The sequence below is a fragment of the Ascaphus truei genome, chromosome 5 (assembly GCF_040206685.1).
Source record: "Ascaphus truei isolate aAscTru1 chromosome 5, aAscTru1.hap1, whole genome shotgun sequence".
NCBI lineage: Eukaryota > Metazoa > Chordata > Amphibia > Anura > Ascaphidae > Ascaphus > Ascaphus truei.
In genome coordinates, this window is record NC_134487.1 from 238,117,641 (window position 1) to 238,142,292 (window position 24,652).

The 24,652-nt window shown below is 45.3% G+C and overlaps 1 protein-coding gene across 1 annotated transcript; it reads right to left on the reverse strand.

The window, feature by feature from the left end:
* Positions 1–16,466: 16,466 nt before the first annotated feature.
* Positions 16,467–20,227, reverse strand: LOC142495810 (interleukin-1 beta-like). The gene is made up of 7 exons (XM_075601793.1): positions 20,189–20,227; positions 20,014–20,068; positions 19,851–19,896; positions 19,369–19,591; positions 18,368–18,547; positions 17,674–17,810; positions 16,467–17,098 (listed from the first exon to the last, which is right to left on the reverse strand). Exons 2-7 carry the CDS (start codon positions 20,058–20,060, stop codon positions 16,877–16,879), a joined length of 855 nt encoding a protein of 284 aa, XP_075457908.1. The 5' UTR covers positions 20,061–20,068; positions 20,189–20,227; the 3' UTR covers positions 16,467–16,876.
* Positions 20,228–24,652: the final 4,425 nt, after the last annotated feature.

Genomic DNA, 24,652 nt, shown 5'->3' on the forward strand with positions numbered 1-24,652 from the left:
GTGAGAGAGTGTGTGTCTGAGAGAGTGTGTGCCTGAGAGAGACACCAACTGCGCACTGCAACTGTTAGGTATGTATATACAACTTTGTTTTTACTTTGGGCAGCGCGGAAAAATCCTGATCGCCTTGGGGAGCCTTGAAAAAATCCTGATCGCCTTGGGGAGCCTTGAACCGAAAAAGTTTGGGAACCACTGCTGTAAGCATAACTTGTCATACACAGTGGGACAGACTTCACTCGCAGAATCTGGTATTTCACTTCAGTTGCCCTCATTAAACTCCACCAATTGTGATGCCCACATCATGTCGCAGTATCTTTTAGTCCCAGATTAAGGGGCCTATGCAGAGAGCAGCGAATTTTCGAAATTCGCCATTTTTTGGAGATAATCGCGCAGAAAACAGCAGAAAATGGAGATTTCCGAAAATCGCGCCAATTTTTCATTTCTATTTGTAAAACTCGCCTCGCGGCTGGCGAGAACCGCAATCTCGCCAGTTTAAAATATATCCGTATGCAGAGAGGCGCGAACGGCATCTAGCGGCTGTTCGCGCCAATAAAATGGCGCGATTGTCTCCGTTTTGCCTCGCCAAAAAAAACTGGCGCTCGCGGCCATTGCAAAGGGAAAAAAAAAGGCGCGAATTTGTTTTTACATGTTTCCGAAGCGCGCATCTCGCCAATTTAAACTCGCCAGACGCATCCATGTTAAACATAGCAGAATTCGCACTTTTCTGCATATGGAGATTAAAACTCTCCAAAAAAGCTCCTTTTTATGAAATTCGCCATTTTTAAAATTCGCTGCTCTCTGCATAGGCCCCTAAGTCCGGAAAAGTATTTCTCTGTACAGGGTTTATTTACAGGTTTAAATGATACACTAACAGTCCCACCGTCCCTTTAAGTCAAAAGAAATCATAAAAATAACACCTACTCCTTCATAGGAGTCTACCCACACAGTAGCAGCAGCCCGATCTAACTGTCACTGGCCACCTAAACTGGTTTAGTTTACACAGACAAAGTTTTCCTACTGAATGCACTCACTGTATGAAATATGAGAAGGTGTAATAATTAAAACCCTTTTAATAGTAATTAAAAAATAGTGCTCAGTCGGACACTACCTCATTTAATATCATGTAGAGTCCCTATTATATCAAATAGGGCAACCGTCAATGCTACGTAGTCGTGTGCAATATTAAACAGCTCAGTTTGCTAGATTACTACTACAACAGTAGATAGTAGTATATTTACTAAAACACGGAGCTAGAAGAAGCAAATCCGCCTCTCTCCGTGCACAAGATCACTAACAAGTGAATGAGCTTACTGAATGACAGTACATATTAAATGACAATACTTGAATACAATACATTCTAGTTGTTTAAAAATATATCCGCAGGGCACATTTGAGTGACGTGACCATCGCACAACTTTATGGTGTTATAGAGTCATGTATTAATATAGAAGAAACACTAGGGTTAGGGAGTGATCACAAAACCACACCAATTGAAGCAAATAATGAGTAAATAAATGGTAATCCAAAAAAGTGGGTGCAAACTGTGAACTGAAAAGTGAATCAGAAAAGGGGGGGAAGGAAAACACAAAATGGATGTGTCTCCTAAAAGAATTCACTATAATGCACTCCTACTTAATTTAAAATTTAACTTTTAATATATTTTCATAAAACATATGTTACCAAAAACGTTGTGTATTGTGCATTAAAAATAAATTAAATTGACAGTAACTAGCGTCTGTGTCAGTGAATGTGTGTTGGAGTTGCACTCAGTGTGCACGTCTATTTATTTATTTACTATTACTTGTGTACCTGATCTCATAGGTGCCCCAGAGGGGTTTATACCCTGACTAAGCAGCGTCCTGTGTACTGAAGCCTCTACTACAAATTGTCGTTTGAGACCACTCCAACACACATTCACTGACACAGACGCTAGTTACTGTCATGTATTAATATACCATAATGAACCAATATCGGCGACTGGGATAGAGGCAAGGAATCTTCACATACAGTATATTCACGGTAAACTAAAAGATATACAGTACAGGCATACCCCGGTTTAAGGACACTCACTTTAAGTACACTCGTGAGTAAGGACATATCGCCCAACAGCAGCTCGCGCATGCGCCTGTCAGCACGTCCTGAACAGCAATACTGGCTCCCTACCTGTACTGAAGCTGTGCGCAAGCGGGGAGACTATAGAGCCTGTTACAAATGCGTTATTTACATCATTTCTGCACGGATATGACGATTACAGTACAGTACAGGCATCGATATGTGGAAAAAAGGTAGTGCTTCACTTTAAGTACATTTTCGCTTTACATACATGCTCCGGTCCCATTGCGTACGTTAATGCGGGGTTTGCCTGTAGTTAGTAATTTACCTGAGATCATAACGGACAACCAAAGTTTATTGGCTGGACTAAAGATCAGGACATAAGTATCAGATTGTCCTCTAATTTCAGGCGCACCTAAACATGCATTTATGCCCAGAGGCGAGGTTCTCTGACCGCATCCAATTATAGCCTCAAAGATGCAACTTCTAGGTAATTTAACATTCTATGTTGAGGTTATCAATTTCTATGATACGTCAGACGCTGTGATGACAGACGCCCAACGTCATCCCCCCACCCATGAGGACGTCAGCACCAGCAGTACTGCTACTGCATGTGAGTTGTGGCTTTCCCTAGAAAGAACTTGGACTTTGCCGGGGACTTTGCTTCATTGGAACACAATTTCATCTTTACCCTGGAGGTTCCGGTTGTGTCATCATATCCCTATGTGGGGTGGATCATTTAATGACAATATTGGATATATTGTATAAGTTTTTAACTTGTCTATTTTTTATATAAAGTACTATTACATTTGTATTGACTATGTCTCTCTATGCGCTCTATTTTTGTGTTTTTTTATGCTTTAGTTGACCCAGTTGATGATGGGAAAATATTAAGCAGCAGGAAGGACACATGTTTTGGGATATCACTGGAGGTTTTTGGGACCAGCGTGCACAGCAGGAAGGACATACATTTTGGGATATCACTGGAAGTCTTTGGGACCATCGCTCACCTGCTTCTCCCCTTCTTTACAGTAAGGGCAGTTAAATTGTGGAATTAATTACCCAAGAAGACTGTGATGGCAGATACAATAAATATCTTCAAACAAAGGTTGGATATCTTTTTGGAAAGAAAAGGTATAGAAGGGTATACAGATAATGAACTAAATAGAATAGATGAGGAAACAAGGGGTTATGGAGGTACAATGGGGGCAAGTGCAAGATTGACAAGCAGCGAGACACCCATAGTAAATACATGTAACCCTCAGCCCCCCCCCCGGTCGCAGATCGGACCTCTTAGTGTGTACTAAGGTCTGGCTACATGTGTCTAGGTGGTGCATACCTGCTGGCAACAGGAGGGCCCGAGTCTCCCGCGATGGTGTGGGGAGTACAGGACCAGGTTTCTGGGGTACTGGCCTTCATCTGTTCTTAGTGGTGATACAGCGCCTCCATCTCTGGCAAGCCCTAACAGGGTAGGGTGAAATCCTTCCAGAGAACCCCACTCAGGGGTGAGAGATTTCAGTCTCAGTCAAGTCTTTGTTAAAAGCAGCAGCAGCTTTCTTTATTGTCACTATGGAAATCCCCCAAACGGAGGTGTGGACGCCGCACAGCCGTAACAGAAGGATGGAAGAAGGCTGATATAGTGATTTAGAAGAACTTTATTAGCACAGCAGCACACAGCAACAGTCCCAGCCACGCGCTGGTATCAGGTACGGGGCCTTCTCTCCCCAGACTGCACACCCTGAGGATGATCTGTGGGAGTTCACTGTATCCCTGCCACCACCCTACGCCGCGGGCGCTCAGGGTAGGGCTAGCTCTTCCCTCACCCTCTATGCAGGGTGAGAGGCATTGGTCCACCGCAGTTCTATCAACTCTACTCAGGGCCTACCTGATCTGCTCCAAATGTATTCCTTAGCAGGAACCCTCTGTCAGACTGACAGGACAACCTCAACTGCACTCCCTGTCACTGACAGGAACTGGCAACAAAATAGGGACAGCCCTGCCCATCATGATGTCAACAGACCCCTCCCCTGTGTCTCTTGCCTTAGACACAGAGTCAGGTGGCCTGCCTTCACCACTCAAGGCAGGGCTTGAGGTGGGGGAAACCCATGATAACTACTGGCAGCCTGCCCTTAGCAGGGCTTATACCAGTAGGAGGATAGACGTATAGCCAATTTTCTTACCAGGGCTACATACAGATAATACTAAAAAAACTTCTAAAGACTAAACCAAATTGGCGGAGAAAGGGAGGAGCAGATAAGATAATAGCACAGGCTAAAAACAAACTTAAATGCATGCTTGCTAATGCAAGAGGCCGGACAGATAAAATGGGGGAGCTTGAATTAGTAGCTGCAAGGGAGCAGTATGATATCATAGGCATTACTGAAACATGGTGTGATGAAACTCATGACTGGGCAGTTAATTTAGAGGGTTATTCCCTAGAACTTAAATCTAATTAACAACTATCTGGTATGTTTCTGTGAGCTGATTTCTTCTATGAATTGAGAGAACTTAAATCTAATTAACAATTGTTTGGTATGTTTCTGTGAGCTGATTTCTTCTATGAATTGAAAGAACTTAAATCTAATTAACAATTGTGTGGTATGTTTCTGTGAGCTGATTTCTTCTATGAATTGAAAGAACTTAAATCTAATTAACAATTGTGTGGTATGTTTCTGTGAGCTGATTTCTTCTATGAATAGAAAGAACTTAAATCTAATTAACAATTGTGCGGTATGTTTCTGTGAGCTGATTTCTTCTATGAATTGAAAGAACTTAAATCTAATTAACAATTGTGTGGTATGTTTCTGTGAGCTGATTTCTTTTATGAATTGAAAGAACTTAAATCTAATTAACAATTGTGTGGTATGTTTCTGTGAGCTGATTTCTTCAATGAATTGAAAGAACTTAGGGCCTCATGCACTAATCGCCTTTATCGCCATTTTTTCGCCAAAATTGCTTCGGCAATTCAATAAACGCCGATAAGCTGCCGAAAACACACAAAATCGGAATTTTTTTTGCCGAAAAAAAGTTATCGGCAGCCGCATGGCGATAAGCCACGTTTCGGCACTCATCGCCACTTTTTCAAACCCGCTCAATTCTAGTAGCCCCGAGCAGCTTTTCGCAGCTGATCGCCACTCTAGAATTGAGATTTTAATGCCAATCCGTCCCGTCAAATAAAGTTGGCAAGTTGGTGGGGAGAAGTATCGGCAAGGGCGGCACTTAGAAAAAATCAGGCCTTTATCCTGCCTCGGATTTATGCCGGGGGTCTCCGGAGCTGATACCCATTAATACCAGCACCGGAGCCCCCCGGCATGCATCCGATGCAGGAAAAATGCATTTACAGCCCACTTCATTACTTTAGCGGCTAATCACTAAGGCAATGAAAGGGTTAACCACCCGTGCCAGACTTATTGTGGGTAGCGGGGGTGGGTGAAGGGGGTATTTGGTCCTTGTTGGGTGTTTAGGCCTTGCGGTGGGGGGGAAGTTGCAGGTGAACTTAACCCCTTCATTACCTTAGCAGTTAATACCGCTAACGGTAATGAAGGGGTTAACCCCTCCCGCTACCCACACGCCAGGCCTAAACACCCACCTTTGGGGCTAATACCCCCTTCAAGATTGAAAAAGAGACCACTGAGTCTCCACTAGTGCTCAAACCACAGGACCCAAACAAAGTCAATGCAATTCACATAATCTTGAAAGAGAAAAAGAGGCTATGTGGTCACAATCAGTGAGTGAGTATATACTGGTCATCCAATAAACTTGATGGTGGTAACAGTAGCTTCTGTACCCCTATTGTACAAGTAGACAACTAATTGCAGTCAGTACTCATATAATCCTTAAACCACAGTAATGGATAAATCTTGATAATGAAGGTTGTACTCACAGTATGTAACCATCTGCCAGCTCTATGTAGCGTGCATCTCCTGTAGCAGTAAGTGTAGGTAAAGAGTTCCTTGTTGATCCGGATGGACGCAAGGAACCAGGAAAGCACAGGAACAAAAAGCAGGGACCAAACGATAGTATGCCGTAGACAAGGTTTTTAATCCATGAATGTGGCACACATGAACATACAGGTGAGGCAAACGTGTTCCTCTAACATGTTTCGCGCTCTTACAGCGCTTTGTCAAAGAGTGAGTTTATTTCCTAGACACCACCATTACTATAAAGAACAACCAACTACAGACTTCTGTATACCGCAAACTTACAGACAGAGCCATCTATTTGAGGGACAATAGCTTCCACCCGACACACTAAGCATGCAACAATCTACAGTCAAGCCATACGATACAACCGGATATGCTCCGACAAAGCAGACAAGAGGCCAGCGGATTACAGCCTTGAGATCTGATTTCATAAACCACGGCTATAACCACAGAATTGTAGACCAGAAAATCCACAAAGCCACCAGAATACCAAGAAGTGATCTCCTTGAATTCAGACAGAAAGAGACCAGCAACAGGGTACCTTTGGTGGTCACATATAACCCACACCTAGAAGCCCTATGCAAGATTGCCAGGGAACTACAACCCATTCTCCAAGAAGATACAAGACTGCAACAGGTCTTCCTTTATTATCATACAGAAAACCCCCTAATCTCAAGAAAATGATGGTGAATAGTAAAGTTTTCAACAGTACAACTGAATGCGGGACAAGACCATGCCAGGACGCAAGATGCTAAACCTGCGCAATGCTCCACACAGCACGCAACATACAAATACCCCACAGGAATCTGGAGTACAAAATCAGAGGAAGGTTCACCTGTTCCACCAGCAATGTCGTGTACCTCATCATGTGCATGAAATGCCCAGGGGGCTGCTACTACATAGGTGAGACGGGACAGGGGCTAAACAAAAGAATGAATCTGCATCGCCACAGCATCACAAGCGGAATCAGAGATAGTCCTGTCGGCGAACATTTCTCTGACTCTGGCCACAAGATGAACGATCTGAAGGTGGCCATACTCAAAGGTAATCTCAGAACACCGATAGAGAGACGGCTGCATGAATACAAATTTATGCAACTGTTCGGGACACTTAGCGATGGCTTAAATCGAGACCGAAATTTTATGAGTCATTACTGACATGAGAGAACTCTCTTTCCATGAGTGCTAAGGCCATGTCCATACATACTGCGCTATATATATATATAGGCACAAACAGCTGTCTCTTACACATACATTCTATGTAATTCCATCCCTATATACCAGTAAGGACCACATAGTTTCCACACACTATTGTAGTTATGCCACAGCCTCTCACACTTCCACACTCACCCAAAACATTAATATACACCCCCACTCCACACACATTTTGTAAAGCGCTGTGTACACTGTGGGCTCTTTACCTATTTATATTCACATACACACACACACACACACACACACACACACACACACACACACACACACACACACACACACACACACACACACACACACACACACACACACACACACACACACACACACACACACACACACATACTTTCACATCACTGACATTCAAGGACATTTTATAATTTTATCACCTCTAGCCATAAAACTGCATGGCGGAGGGATTGTCTTCCATCACAGATGACATTCCAGTACGCACTGTTTTTAAGTTTAAACCCCTTTTAGCTTCATTCATTGTAACATCGCCGGAAGAAGAGATCAGTGTATCTAGAAAGCACGCAAGAATAAAAGCATTTAGATAGCCACAGAACGGTATAGTCTATTCATTTGTGATTATTAAAGCTCGGCTAACACGGTACTGATACCTCTACATATATATATATATATATATATATATATGCCCCCAACAACCCCTATACCCCCTAACATACAGTACATATATGTAATTTTGGGGATGCACAGCAATGATAATATAGGCCGGCGGTGGCCCTCGGGTGTTCCCCGCAGGTGCCTGGGGGTCTGCTTGCCTGAAGTACCAATTCTGTGACCCCAAAAAATAAATAAAAAAACATAAATACTTAAATACACCCCCCGCTCCCCCAACACATACAGTATAGTAATGGGAAAAATTACTATTTTCCACAAATGGATAATAGTGCATTTGCCCATTTAAAATACATAAAGGGTGGTTTGGGGCATGAGTCCCAATCACAGTGCTCAATCCAAATCTGAACCTTTAAACAATAATCAATATAAGTCCACATATCATGGTAACAGGAAACTGTATCAGCCAGCAGGTAGAGTAATGAGACCCAGTGCTATATAAATGCAGCAAAAAAGACACTCAGTGTAATGGCAGTAGTCCATGTGTCATGATGGAATCAAGGTTCACATACCATTGTTGTATGGAGCTCGGCCATACACAACCCTCAGCGCTCATGGGAAGAGAGGGTTGCCATACTCAAAGGTAATCTTAAAACCCCGAAAGAGAGACGGTTGCATGAATACAAATTTATGCAACTGTTCGGGACACTTAGCAGTGGCCTAAACAGAGATCGAAATTTTATGAGTCATTACTGACACTAGTGAACTCTCGTCCCATGAGCGCTAAAGACCATGTCTGTACACACTGTGCTATATGTATGCACACACAGCTGTCTCTCACACATACTAATACTCCTTGTTTTTCCATCCCTATACACCAATAGGGACCACTAAGTATCCACACACACACTTTTAGTTGTGCTACAAACTCTCACATTTCCACACCCACCCACACCATTTATATCCACTCCCACTCCACACACACATTGTGTAAAGCACTGTATATACTGTGGGCTCCCCATTCATTTTTATTCACACTGATACACATACACACTCTTTCCTCACTTGCTTTCATTACCTTTTGACACCTCTAGCCATAAATCTCATCCACACCGGGGGAAGGAACAGCACAGATAACATTCCAAGAGACACTGTTTTTAAGTAACCTTTTGCTTCATTCATTGTAACATCGCCGGAAGAAGAGATCAGTGTATCTCGAAAGCTCGCACAAATAAAAGCATTTCGTTAGCCACAGAACGGTATCATCTATTTATTTTTTGATTATTGAAGCTCGGCTAACACGGTACTGATACCTCTACATGTATATTTATACAGTGCTCGACAAACCCAATCGCCCACTCGCCAGGTGCGAACGGAAATTGGCCCGTGGCCAGCTACTTTTTCCCCCTGCTCTGCGCAAATTTTAAAAAAATTTAAAAAAAAAAATAACAAAAAAAATATCCTCCTGGCTGATTGGCCAATTGGTCGTGACGCGGAATGGAGCCCTTCTCTGCAGGGGTAATGGCTTCTCCTAGCGCGCGCGGTCCATCTCCGTCTCCTGCCCGCGCTTCCCTCCTCATCCCCTCCAGTCTCCGCTCCTGTCGGGCAAGAGATGACAGCAGGGGATTTCTCCCCCCATCTCCCCCCCCTGCTGCCCCACTTGCCCTCCGGTTCTGCGTGTGTGTGTGTGTGTGTGTGTGTGTGTGTGTGTGTGTGTGTGTGTGTGTGTGTGTGTGTGTGTGTGTGTGTGTGTGTGTGTGTGTGTGTGTGTGTGTGTAAGAGAGAGAGAGAGAACGTGTAGGACACCAAAGGTACCCCCACCCCACCCAGTCAGTCATCCCCCTACCCCACCCAGTCAGTCATCCCCCCACCCCACCCAGTCAGTCATCCCACCCCACCCAGTCAGTCATCCCCCCACCCAGTCAGTCATCCCCCCCACCCAGTCAGTCATCCCCCCATCCCACCCAGTCAGTCATCCCCCCACCCCACCCAGTCAGTCATCCCCCCACCCCACCCAGTCAGTCATACTCCCCCCCACCCAGTCAGTCATACTCCCCCCCACCCAGTCAGTCATACCCCCCCAGTCAGTCATACCCCCCCACCCAGTAAGTCATACCCCCCCCCACCCAGTCATACCCCCTCAGTCAGTCATACCCCCCCACCCAGTCAGTCATACCCCCCCACCCAGTCAGTCATACCCCCCCACCCAGTCAGTCATACCCCCCCACCCAGTCAGTCATACCCCCCCACCCAGTCAGTCATAACCCCCCCCCCCCACCCAGTCAGTCATACCCCCCACCCAGTCAGTCATACCCCCCCCCACCCAGTCAATCATACCCCCCCCCCACCAAGTCAAACATACCCCCCCACCCAGTCAGTCATAACCCCCCCACCCAGTCAGTCATAACACCCCCCCACCCAGTCATACCCCCCCACCCAGTCATACCCCCCCACCCAGTCATACCCCCTCCACCCAGTCAGTCATACACCCCCACCCAGTCAGTCAGTCATACCCCCCCACCCAGTCAGTCACCCCCCACCCAGTCAGTCATCCCACCCCCCTGCCCAGTCACCCCACCCAGTCAGACAGTCAGTAATCCCCACCCAATCACCCACCCAGTCACCCCACCCAATCACCCCACCCAATCACCCACCCAGTCACCCCATCACCCCACCCAGTCACCCCATCACCCCACCCAGTCACCCCATCACCCCACCCAGTCTCCCCATCACCCCACCCAGTCACCCCATCCCCCCACAGTCACCCTCTCTCCATCTCTCACCCTCTCTCTCTCCCTCTGTCTCTCCCTCTCTCCCTCTCTCTCTCCCTCTCTCTCACCCTCTCTCCGTCTCTCTCCGTCTCTCTCTCACCCTCTCTCCGTCCTCTCTCACCCTCTCTCCATCTCTCTCTCACCCTCTCTCCGTCTCTCTCTCACCCTCTCTCCGTCTCTCTCTCACCCTCTCTCCGTCTCTCTCTCACCCTCTCTCCGTCTCTCTCTCACCCTCTCTCCGTCTCTCTCTCACCCTCTCTCCGTCTCTCTCTCACCCTCTCTCTCTCTCTCTGTCTCACCCTCTCTCTGTCTCACCCTCTCTCTGTCTCACCCTCTCTCTGTCTCACCCTCTCTCTGTCTCACCCTCTCTCTGTCTCACCCTCTCTCTGTCTCACCCTCTCTCTGTCTCAAAATCTGGATCTGGATATTTTATTTACCCTGTATATCTTAACTGCCCTATACTACACCGAAATAACCTATACTGCTTTCTTCCAGATCTGACTCAAGCTTCACACAGAAGACATTGGAATCCCCCGTAACCCAGAAGACAGGTAGGGAACACATCCCCTCCAATGTATAACATTGTGGGAATGAGGTACCTGGACATTGAGGGTCTGCGGATCAGGTAAGATCCCAGGTGGGATTGCTGCTTTAAACATTCTGAAGCGGGGGCATCCAGGCACTAGTTAAGGGGTGCAGGAAACTAGTCATTCACATCTGGCTTTTTTTTCTAGATTCGACATTTATACACACACACACACACACACACACACACACACACACACACACACACACACACACACACACACACACACACACACACACACACACACACACACACACACACACACACACACACACACAAAAACAAGGACTAATTGTAGTATAATGTAATACAATAAATAAACTTATGTCAAAAACGAATGTTCTTACTAGAAATTTATTAAATTTATTTCATTTATCGTTTTTTTTAAATGCGAGGCTGGGGGCGGGATTAGAGGCGGGGTTGGGGGCGGGACTAGAGGGGGGGTTGGGGCGGGACTAGGTGGCGAGTAGATTTTTTGGTTCGGCGAGTAGATTTTTGGGTGATTTGTCAAGCACTGTATATATATATATATATATATATATATATATATATATATATATATATATATATATATATATATATATATATATATATATATATATACTTAGTTAAGTTAAGATGGGTAAAAAAAGTGACAAAAACCCTCCCAGCAAAGCATATAGCAAATGGAAATATTACTGTATGCTCATTTGCATGTCTTAGACAGGTCTGCAACCCTGCTTTTCACCATAATCACCCAGCACACAGCACTTCCACTGCAGCAAGGAGTCTCGGAAATGACATACAAATGAGCACACAGTTCCACCTTTTGCTTCAAAACCATTCAACACGGTTCCCCTATAGGCTTAAGCTTGCTGCATGGTCACAGCTTTGAGCACAACCAGGGTTAAGATGCATAACTAGTAAACCCACCCACAGACAGACTGTTTCGACCTTAATGGGTCTCTTCAGTGTGGGGTTGATAATACTGGCCAATTAGGGCCGTGGGAACCATATGACGAAAATGTGACGTCATAGGCCTACAAAAGTCTATGTCGTCTCATTTTAAAGCCAGTCGCCGTGGAGGAATGACCTCCCATCCAAAGAAGAGGACCAAGGCATGGCGAAAGAAGGTAAGAAGACCCCGGAAGACCCTAGAATACTCCAGAGAAGGTAAAGAAGCCCCCGAAAGACCCCATGACTGACAGTATGGATTACAAATAGAAGAAAGAAGACACACACTTGGATTGTAATGTTTTTTTATTTTATGGTTACCTGTGGATTGTTGGTTCAAGAGCATGTGGTTCCCCGGGAGTCGGTGAGTGGGCGATCTAATGGTAAGTAAACAAAATAAATGTATTTTATTTAACTTTTACAGGTTTTTGAAAAAAAAAATTTTATGTGATTTTTTTTAATGTCCATTTATTGACCCTAGATTTATGTATGTCCCTATGGATATACATACATACAGGGACACTGAATGGTTGTATTTACATTTTTGATGTACAGTAATGGCATTGTTTTTTATGCTCTTTTATTGCCCCTGTATGGATGTATGTATATCTATATGGCTAGACATACAGGGATAATAAATGATTGTTATGCAAATATTTGTTTATGTTCTTTTGATGTTTTTAAAATGTATTTTGCAGCTTTCTTTAGAAATTGGTGTGTGTAATGTTATTGTTATTTCAGGGCTTGCTTTTTAATATTTGCTTATTTTTGGTAATTATATTTTGTATGATGGTGGTTACTTGGAAGTTGAAAATTTTGAATTGAATAGTGAATTGTGTCATTGATTTTGATTGGATTATAATTGATTTTTGATTAGATTAATTGATTTATGGTAAATTTTTGTATGTTTGTTTGCTTAGTTTTTATTTGATTGTTTGGATGGCATTGTATCTTGTTGTTAATTGTTTATTTTATTTGGAACATTGATTTGTCATAGTGTTACATGATGCACAGATTAATTGCATTATGTACTGCTGAGCCAGCCTTTATTTTAAAACGTCTCGGGGGCGTAGTGGTTGCATCCTCTGAGTTCCACGCGCAATAAATTGGGCATGCCTGCATTCATGCCGCATTCGCACCGCCCAGCACCCGCGGCTAATCCGCGGTTGATCTGTTTAATTATAATGGTTTAGATTTAATTGGGGGCAATTCTTTGTGTATCCGCCAGGTGGCAGATATTCATGAATTGTAATGAATTCTAATGTGTACACTAAATGTGCTACAGTACAGTAATGTGTCGACTTGCAGGTGTTTAAAAAAAAAGCACAGTTGTCTTTGTGAATTGACCTTGCTACTGAAGAAGTTACTGTATCAATTTAGGCGTTTCATAATAAAAACTCAATGCAGTGTCTTTTTTTACATAACAGTACTGGTTTTCTACTGTTCTGAAATGAACATAAATACACCACCCTTAACACATACATTATAGTAATGTGCAAAATTATTATTATCCACATATGGATAATAGTGAATTTGCCCATTTAAAATACATAAAGAACAATAAATACAATAAATACATATAGCACTCACCCATGTCCGGTTACCACGATGAAGGCCATCCTCATCTTAATCACCGTCCATGCCCCCTCTGATGCTGCAAAACATGAACAAGAATAAAAACAGCCAATGTAATCACATAGCGGTTATTAAGGGGTTAAGACACCCTCACCCACCACTCAAGAGGCCTACATACCCTCCCCCACTACCCCCCCACCCCGTGAGGCCTAACCACCCTCACTCACCCAATAACCAGCTGGGAGGCCTACCCACATACCCTTGAGGCCAATACCCCCTTCCCCCACCCCTAGTACCCACAATAAAAAAAATACACAGCCCCACAATAAACATCATTATATTTATTAAATACATAACCCACCCCTTGTGCCCCCCCCATAAATACATGATTTATTATTTTACATACAGGGTTAATACCCCAGGCCCCCGGGAGTCCCCGGTGGGCCAGACGGGTCACCTCACAGACCTACAGTAGCCCACCACCATGTTTCAAACAGGGTCTGGGGGCCTGCGGGTGGTCCCCGCCAGGCGCCATGGTCCACCAGGTGGTCTCCGCCAGTCACTGTGGGCCACAATGTGGTCCCCATGGGTAGGCCCGGGGCTGTCTGAGGGGCCCCGGGTCAGACCCACAGGTGTCTGAGGGGCCTCGGGTGGTTCCCATGGGGGTCTGGGGACCCATGGGTGGTCCCTACGGGTCCACGGTGCCCCCACAGATGTGGGGCCACCGGTTCTTCCCCGCAGGTGTCCCCCATGGGACAATGAATGGGTGAAGGGTGGGTATCGGGCCAGGGTGGCTTAACCCCTTAATTACCTTTGCGGTTATTATCATATAAGGTGATTAAGGTGTTAATTGATATCAGAATGTAATTGCAATGTATTGGTTATGTATTGTGTTGGCAATGGAGGACACAGATTTTGCTGGCGAGGGGGCTTCTTATTGATGAGGTGAGTAGAAATGTATTTATTTTATTAGGCTACTTTATGTGTTTAATAATGGGCAAATAATCTATTATCCCTATCTGGATAATAGTTATTTTGCACATTATTGTACTGTATGTGTTGTTGGGGGGGGGGGGGATTATTGTATTTAATGTATAGGACATGTTTATTTTTTTACATACAGGGTTGTTTCCTCAGGTCTGTGGGGAACCTATGGAGACCACCTGCGGTCTCCTCGGGCTTCACACGGGTAAACGGCTGCCGAGTCCACGGGGGACACCTGCGGGGCACCGTGGACCCGTAGGGACCAACCGTGGGTCCCCAGACCGCCGTGGGAACCACCCGAGGCCCCTCAGACACCTGTGGGCCTGACCCGGGGCCCCCTAGACAGCCGCGGGCCTACCCATGGGGACCCCATTGTGGCCCACGGTGACTCGCGGAGACCACCTGGAGGACCATCGCGCCTGGCAGGGACCACCTGCAGGCCTCCAGACCCTGTTTGAAACATGGTGCTGGGCTACTGTAGGTCTGTGAGGTGACCCGTCAGGCCCACCGTGGACTCCCGTGGGCCTGGGGTATTAACCCTGTATGTAAAATAATAATCATGTATTTATGGGTGGGCACAGGGGGTGGGTTATGTATTTAATAAATATAATGATGTTTATTGTGGGGCTGTGTATTGTATTTATTGTGGGTACTGGGGGTGGGGGAAGGGGGTATTGGCCCCAAGGGTATGTGGGTAGGCCTCCTGGCTGGGTATTGGGTGAGTGAGGGTGGTTAGGCCTCACGGGATGGGGGGGGGGTAGTGGAGGAGGGTTTGTAGGCCTCCCGAGTGGTGGGTGAGGGTTGATTAACCCCTTAATGACTGTAGCAGTTAATAACCGCTATGGTGATTAAGGGGTTAGGGGACATTACATTGGCTGTTTATATTCTTGTTCATGTTTTGCAGCATCGGAGGGGGCATGGTCGGTGATGAAGATGAGGATGGCCTTCATCGTGGCAGCCGGACATGGGTGAGTGCTATATGTATTTATTGTATTTATTGTTCTTTATGTATTTTAAATGGGCAAATTCACTATTATCCTTATGTGGATAATATTAATTGTGCACATTACTATACTGTATGTGTTAAGGGTGGTGTATTTATGTGTCGTAATTTTTTTAGGGGTGTACTGCAGGCCTGCGGGGAACACCCGAGGGCCACCGCCAGCCTATAGTATCATTGCTGTTCATCCCAAAAATGTGATATATGTAATGGGGGTATAGGGGTTGTTGGGGGCACAGGGGGTGTATGTTGTTTATTGCAATGTTTATTGGGGGCAATTGTCCCCCTGCTTTGTTTACATTCCGTGGTGACGTGATCGGGACATTTAAAGGCAGAGGGATACCGGCACCTCATAACGGGGCCTGTATCTCGGGAAGCAGGTGGTCCCTGGACCTGAAACCAATGCGGTTCAGCTCCGGAGATCCCCTGCACATGTACACTATGAATAAAATTGTATTTAAAAGATTTTTTAATGTGCCGATGTTTGCGCCGAGAGAGCGGCTGATCTCTCTCTGCTGCAGACACATCTCGGCAGGGGACGGCTTCTCAGCAGGCAGCCTGTCTCGCCACCGGTTACTCGCCATGTTTGGCAATGTCGCGCTCGCTGTGATTCGCCAGAGATTCGGCCCTTCCTGCATACAGCGAGGGCAACACGCTAAAAACATACCGAATTCAATTTTCCGCTGCTTAGTGCATAGACCCCTTAGTATCATTGTGTTATATACTTTAATTGATATGAACTCTTACAAATAACATTATTTCCATTAAAATGCCATTTCCCTACATCTGACAACTCGTAAAATAATTTTTTGCTTTTAAAAATAAAACTCTCAATTTACATGGACAAGAAGTAAGAATTATCCAGAAATATAGATTTATTATGCAATTAAATAATAAAATATTAACTTATTTAACAATATTATTTCAATAAAATATCAGACAAGATAAATAAAATAGTTATTCAGAATATAAAAAAAGATGTACTGTAATAGGGAAAATATTTTGCATTTGATTTTAGGTGACGCAACTCTTGATGGTGCTACCTGTATATTCTTTTATATTTTCTCACAGAGAAACTTTAACTTTATGAAAGTTGTACTAAAGAAAACATGCTGCTGTATGATTTCTAAATAGTGGTTTTGAAGAAGTATCAGAGTTGATACCTTATAAAACACAACAGACCTCAGAAATCTAACAGCACATTTAGCTCTGCACTATACTTGGTACATACACGCAGATATAGTTGGATTGTGGAGAAGACGTTACATGTCTTGGAGGAGAGAGAATTCTGTGATGTATCTTTGCTCGTGTTGATGCACCATCCGGATCGGCTCCTCCTCGCTCTGAGAGGTGCTGATGTACCAGTCGGGGAACACGGCAGATTCAAAGCTGGAGGTGGATGTGCCATTTGGGCCATTTTCAGACTTCAGGAAAATGAAGCGCAGCAAGTCGTCATTCTTCATGCTTTGGATGTTGCTGACCGACTGAGAAAAGGAAACACAAGAAGAGTTCAAAGGAAGTTCAAGGAAGAATACCTTGTAGGCCTGAGGCATCTGAACATTTAACCTTTAGCCTCTATAGCATGTTTCAATTTGTGTATATGACTGTTTCTTTTGCTTAGATATACAGTATGCAAGTTGATCGGGTGGTACGACTTTGCTGCAAGATTGATGTTAAGAGAAGCACCTTGACCACCCGTCTTTAATCATCAGCTTAGAAACTTATATAATCTCTTTGTGTCAACTTCCAAATAGTGATTAATCGCGTGGAGCAGAAGGAGTGGTTATAGGAGGCGAGAGAAGTTAATGGGCACATATAAAATAAAAACATGGAAAATGTAGCAGGGCTATTTTAGCAAAGAACATATAAATGGGTGTAGGGTTGTAGTTATGTGGCTATTGCCTGCAGCACGTTTGTTTTTACATGGGAGACCAACATGTTCTGCTTCTTTAAAACATGGCCTTGATATAAACTACGGTAAACTAGATTAACACATAGAGCCCTTGCAGTGGGAAGGCAATGTTTCCAGTACGTGTAAAGGTCACTCATTGTTACTGACCTCCAATCGCAGCTCAGGAGCACCTTCTGCGGAGATACAAGATAGGTAGACATTCTTTCCCATGATCCCCAGAGCAACGGGGCGTCTTCTGCCTCCATCAAAAGGTTGTGTAGAGTAAAAAGCCATGTTTAACTTCACTGCAAATAAAAGCAGGAATGTAAGCAAATCACTGTGACAGTAACACTCATCCTGTGCAAGTAAATATGACTTATTGTGTTGTGAATATGGTTATTAAGAGCAACCAAAGAGGCATTTTACCTCAAATTTCATTCATTTCTTTTTCAATGCATTGGCGAGTCATTTATCAATGTCTTCTGACTGCAAAACGGTGTGAACAAATAGCATCAGATTTCTCAAATAAAGTCAACTGAAAGCAATATTTGCATTTCTTTGATAAATCAGGTATGACCTAGTTTTGCAGTCAGGAGTCCGGTTAATTTATCGGAGTAAAAATGTTTCTTTAAATAGCCCAGCAGTGTATTTAGGTGGTGGTATTAAAGCACGCATGATTGCAATTTTTGTTTTTCTTAACACTTTGCACGAACTTGTCATTCTTTAATTGTCTACGTAATATATCTACATAATCAAGAGCATGGGTAATGAGTATACTTGCTTGGCAATGTTATTTGACCGCTACCATACAATATCTACAAGATTTGCACATTAATGCCACAATAGCGGAACAGTAACTTACCTTTTTGCTTGGTATTCGTCCCTTGTAACTGCAAGGCCACCAGCCGGGAATTCCCAGGAAATTCTTTCAAGGCAAGGTACTTGTTTGAGGTGTCTTTAATGTCGAAAATTTTTGATGTGGAATAACGGTATGTTGTGTTAGCCGCTTCTGTGAGTTCATCTGATTCGAATGGAATTTCATCTAAAGCCAAAATAAACACTTTTTTTAGAAAAAAAAAGTTTTTGATGGGGCAAAAACAAATCAATTCTGTCTAGAGATCTGATTTTGTTATTGATAAGATTATAAAAAGGAGCAATATTACCGATTTCCAGCTAGCAAGAAGCCTACAAATATTTTGTTACACAATTATTGCACACCCACATACAGCATTTACTAAAAAGTTATAATTGTACAATAGGTTTAGTGAACATGTCAAGTGTATGAATGCTTTCTGGACAACTGTGTTTGTCATTAGCAAATAACATTTGAGGTTATGTGAGCACAAGATTAACCCCTTTGCAGCAAGCAACTTATTATGGAATAGGGGTGGCCAACTACGGTCCTCGAGGGTCACCAACAGGTTTGGTTTTCAGGATATCCCTGCTTCAGCACAGGTGACTCAGGCATAATGACTGAAATCCTGAAAACTGATATCCTGAAAACCTGGCCTGTTGGTGGCCCTCGAGGACTTGATTTACCCGCCTCTGTTATAGAACAACAAAGCAATTACATTCCAACTTCTGCAGTAACAGCTAATCATTCATTGTACTCTATATATTTGTATTGCATAGTAACAAATTGCAGGCTTCTCCTGCACTGAAGTGGTTAAATATGATTTCGGCTTTAGGGGGGATCAGCTTTACTAAGTGCTTCTCATTGTCATAATCTGCTATGTTTTATTCTGATCAGTTACCCATATCTATGTAAGTGCTTTATTACCTATTTACTGTGCTGTGTAATGTTTTGGTGACTTAAATAGACAGATTCATAAAAGGGATGTTAGCCCCCTTTCCCCCTCTTACCTTCCACAAAATTGTTATTCAGCAGATGTAGCAGATCCATGTCCATGAATAATTTTCTGCTGTCTGTCTTCTTTTTCATCTTCTCCACAGAAACCACAAGCACCACTGTCTTTGTAAAAGTGCGTGAAGATTGTCTCTGCTCGGTGATCTCCAGTTTTATTCCAGAGCTGCATGTTGAACAATTCTTGGGACAGGAACCCCAGTGGAAATCCTGCAGTGAATTCTGTGGACATAAAATTGTTCGTTTTAGGTATGTTTTAAATATCCCATTTTTATGTGAACCTTTTTTAATAGCTTTAGTTTTCTTTGTAATAGTTACATAGGTTGAAAAAGACCTTTTGTCCATCAAGTTCAACCTATGCTACATTTAGAATACCGATACTTATCCTATACTTGTATTTATAATAATAGTAATAATAGAACTTGTCATTGTTATTTTGCCTTAATTTAATTTGTTTAACAGAATTGGTTGACGAATTTACCTTAATTCCGCACGGGCAGCCTCCATAAAAATCTTCCTCACTTTCACTAAAAAGAAAAATGAATAATTTGTTTTAAGTTCTTGACCACATCCTGCAAAGATCAGTGCAGCACAATGAAACTGTTTAATGTAAACTACTGTACATTACAAAAAAGCAGTGTTACCTGTAGTCGTCCATCAGAATGGAGTTCATTTCTGGAACTTCTGCCATTGTTTTTTCTGTTATCGAAAGAAAGATATGAAATTAGTAAAAAAATAAATTAATTAAAACAACCTCCTTTGTATCCTACAAATGTACACATTTACTGTTTAGATATGAGAGGTCAGGAAGGGAGATACCTGTTAAACTCCGATTATGAAATGTCTCCAAATCAAATTCAGTTACTTTCCCCCGGGACAGTCACTTTCTCTATTCTTGTGTGGCTTAAACTGGGTTCTCATTCCTTTCCAGCTGGTTATATATGCTGGCAGAGGAATCACTTCCTGTAGCTTGTGCAATAGAGGATTCTACGTTGCATGCAGAAGTTGAAATGGCATTGTCTGTAGTAGATATACAAAGTGTGGGGGCGTAAAGAAAATTCCAACAATACTCAGAATCTGAGTTCAAAAGAAAGTATATGGCGGTAGTGACGTGTACAAAAACAACTCCATACAATACCTTTTGGATTTTCCTTAGTTTCAACTGCACAACTATAGGGTATGTCACAGCAAGTACGTACTTGCAGAAACGAAGGGGCAGCAGGAAAAAACTTCACTTAGCAATATTTTATCTTTGTTTTCTTTTATTCTACTTCCTGGTGTTAACATTTACTGAGTTTAGTGAAAATTGGATGAATATGTTTTTAGACTGGGAATGTTCTAGACTTTAGAATGAGCTCTGTTGTATATAATTTAAAGTTAATCCTGGTTAACGTCACGTTATTTGCTACATATTGTATAATTCTTTGCAGTATATGATCTGTATGAGAGCTTTGCCTCAATACATTCAGTTTGTATTTTTTTTTTATATTGCATACAGCCACTACTTTAAGGTGTGTGTGTGTGTATGTGTGTATGTGTGTATGTGTGTATGTATGTATGTATGTATGTATGTATGTACGTACGTATGTGTAACCCCGAGGTTATTTTTCACTTACTGACCCCCCTCCGCGAGTGCCGTGTGGTCGCGGGTGCCGCCGGAGGCAGCGAAGGACCCGCCGGCACTTCGCGAGGGTGGGGGCCAGTGTAGGGAGCGCTCGGCATCCCTGGAGCTCCAGCGGCGCACCCGGCTAGCGGGGGCCGCCATGACAGATCGCGCGAGCGTGCGCGGGATTGCGCATGCGCAGATAGGGGTAGGAAGCGAAGGCAGCCCTTAAGAGGTCGCGCATGCGCAGGAGGGACTCGGCGGCTAGGGAGAAGTCGCGCGAGGGCAGGACAGGGGAGGGAGAGATTGCGACGGCCATTAGTAGTTCGCGCATGCGCAGGGCAAGTGCGCACGCGGCCCCAATACACAGACAGCCCCCTGGGAACTACAACTCGCAGGAGGCATAGGGAGACAGGCACCAGGTGCCTCATTGCGGCCAATAGGGCTGGAGGATTCCCACCCAGGAGAAAGGATACTTTTCGCGGGCTGTGTGTCACGTCAGTCAGGCTGAGGAGGAGGAAGGGGAAGGAAGGGTGCAGGGAGCGAGTGGCTCCTGCACCAGGTAAGGTTTCCCCAAGTCCCCAGGCAGGCCCCAAATCCCTGTTAGGGCAGGGGGTAACTGAAGAGGGACGGCCCTAGATAGGGAGGTCACCCTTAGGTGTGTGAGGGTGCAGGTTTGGCAGTGCCACAGCGGGTAGTGCTTTGAGCACTGACAAATAGGCACAGGGTGTGCAGCGGATGCTGAATGTTGTGGTTGCATGTTGTTGCTGCATCTGCTGGGAGATTGCAGAGACAGTGTATGTAGTGTGTGCAGTGGGTTATTGCTGCGGGTTCCAGGTGCTGTGTATGAGTTGTTGCATGTTGTCGCTGCATGTACTGAGGGCAGTGTGTGTGCAGCGTGTGTTGATGTCTGCAGGCTGACTGTGTGAGCAGTGTGTCTGCTGCAGGCGCTGTTAGTACTAGCGAGTTAGTAGCTAGAGGTAGGACTGGGACGAGCGAGGGCAGGGGGGCAGGTTATTACCCCGCAGGCCCTAGGAGTTTCCCCAAGCCCCACAGGTTGCGGTACTACAGGGACAGGCCCTAGGTTAGGGTTCCTGTCAAGATAGTACGTCGCTTAGATAGTTAGGGAATCAGCGGCTGCTGCAGTTCCGTGACGGAGTTCGGACCCACGTTGGGGTCCACAGAGACTGTGTTCCAGAGTGGGACTGCCCTAGCTGTCCACAAGTGCAGGAGTTCGGTTGGAGGAGTCATCGCCGACTGAGCCTTTGCGAAGACTGCTGACCCGAGCATCGGAGTGCTCGGAAGGTATCAAATATATAAGTGCACCACCGGGCCCTAGCTTAACTGTTACTGCGCAGTCACCCATTGACTCTCCGTAGGAGTACGGGACATACTAAGGGGTTCGTTGGACACTGGGTGGGGATTCACCGGGTGTTGGGAAAGCGTCCGGCGGGACGTTACGGTGGGTGTCTCCTCGTGCGAGGGACACAGGTTATGATGTTGTGTTATGTTTTATTTGTGTGTTAGTAAAGAGTTAGTTATTATCCCTACTGTGTATGTGTTTATTAAGTGTCCTGCGAGGAACCACTCCCCCTTCGGTGGGAGCCATCGCAGGTGGAGGTACTGCGCTGTGTAAGTATGTAAGTGTTACCCCATGCTCCCAGCTAGCGGAGGCTCAGATCTCCTGGAGCCGCAGGTGTTATACAGCTACCAGTAGTCCCTTAGGTAGGTGGTTCAGAAAAAGGGCTACATTTGGAGGCGCTGCTGAGAGATCAGACCTGGGGTGCCATGTTTTTTTTTTTTTCTAAATTGTGTCCTATTTTTGTTTCACCATGTGGGTGCTCTCAAAGCAGGAGGTCTACGCATGGGCCTTGAAGGTTAAGGTGATTCCTAACCGCATGGTTGCCATGGGGGCAGTCCCTGCTGGCGTGGCCTTGTTAGATGTCCAGGCGCAGGTTCGGAAGCTCCCTGGGCTAGCTGGTACATGGGTCAGAGGGCGAAGGTATGATACCACATTGCAATGGAGTGCTGTACTGATATATGTAGACCAGGCCATAAGCAAGGAAGATGGCCCCCAATTCTTAAATCTGCCCGGGGGTCCGACCGATGGGTGCCCCTTTATTTACCCCGACTTGGCAGTTTCTGCATGCACCGAGAGCCCTATTGACATTAACAGTGAGTCCCACCCAAAATGGCGGCTCCCGCCAAATCAAAATGGCACATGTGCGGCTGATTGCCAGAATGTTGCAAGCCTCTGCCCAGGACTGGCGGGAAAACCAGAGCCCTGCCCCCACACTGTGAGTGACTCAGTGCAGAGCTCGCAACACTCCTTGAAAGACTGTGCTGCCCCTCCTCTAGAGTCCACCAGGGGGAGGGAGTGCCTTGAGCAGCAATCAGAAATTTCTGTTCCCCCTAAGGAAAGCAAGGGATGCCGAGACAAACACCCTTGGCTGTATAGAGTCATACGGGTCGCCCCGGTAGGCTCGCCAATGGTAGTATGCCCATGTGTGTGTGAAGAATATAATGAGACTGGTGGCTGGACTTACGGGTTACCTATGTTACCCATGGCGCTCATGACGACAGTGGTAGATGGGGAAGAATGCCTGCATGGCCGCCTGAGTGAATGTGATTGTCCTGTTGGTGAGTTGACCCGAGGACCTAAGTGCCCTGACTGTGAGGCGCAGTTCCTAAGACCCAGACTGTCGCAACCCACAGAACCGCCAGAGGAAGAGGAGAACACAGTTGCAGAAACTGATGAATTTCCCTCCAAGAATGAGAGAGACTGCCAGGGGTTACACCCTGATGTGCATGTGCCCTGGCAATTGCCAGGAATAGATGTCACTGTGCTAATGTGCCCCTGCCTGAGTGAAGCCTATAAAAAGGGAGTCGAACTGTCCCAGTTACCGATAGGCTTCAAGTCAACCGAGGTGGACGGAGAAACGTTTACCCAGTGTTTTAGCACCACCTGTGACTGTCGTAGAGGTGCACTGGCGTGGGAGCCCCAATGTAACTGCTGCTGTGCCTGGTTCTTAAAGTCTGTCATACCCCTGCTTCCAGAGACCTCCAGGGACCTGTCTGTCTGGACCCTTGTTGCAGACCCGGTTCCAGACCCTTTCACAGGGGATATTCAAGTGGTAGAGCAGGAACTTCTGATGGCGGAACCTGCGGAGAAAGACACGTCTGAGGGTTCTACCGAGGCGGGTGAAGCCGCTATTAATTTTTCCCCTGCAGCGATGGAGGTGGTGGAGGGGCCGTGTGCCCAAATGGACTTTACCAAACACTGAGCCGGAGCCGCCGAAGGCGGAGCTCCAGATGTTGGAACCCTAGATGTCGGTTCCAGACCCGGCTCCCGAGCAGGAACCACCGAGACCAGAACCACAGATCCCGGAATCCCAGGGTAAGGTGTTTATACCCCCATCCTTGCCTGGTGACTCCAGCGGCCAAACGCTCGTGGTGATGCGCCTGCCGGCGGACCACTCCAGTGAGGTCACCGAGCCAACCACCTCAGCTGATGCAGACCATGAAATGGGCCCGTGTGCCCTGCAACGGCCAGTCCGGCCTACCACCGAGGTACCGGCGGTCCCAGGCTTGGGATCAGTACCTGCCCACGACGACGGGGGCAAGTTGATTGCCCCAGGGGTGTCGGGTGTGAGCTCCCCAGTGATCGTGGAGCCTGGTGA

Coding starts and splice junctions, on each gene's coding strand:
- LOC142495810 (XM_075601793.1), bottom strand. CDS start 20,060: ATGGCAGAAGTTCCAGAAATGAACTCCATTCTGATGGACGACTACAG. Junction 19,592..19,850: donor GCTGCCCGTGCGGAATTAAG/GTAAATTCGTCA, acceptor TTATGTCCACAG/AATTCACTGCAGGATTTCCA. Junction 17,811..18,367: donor GACGAATACCAAGCAAAAAG/GTAAGTTACTGT, acceptor TTTTATTTGCAG/TGAAGTTAAACATGGCTTTT.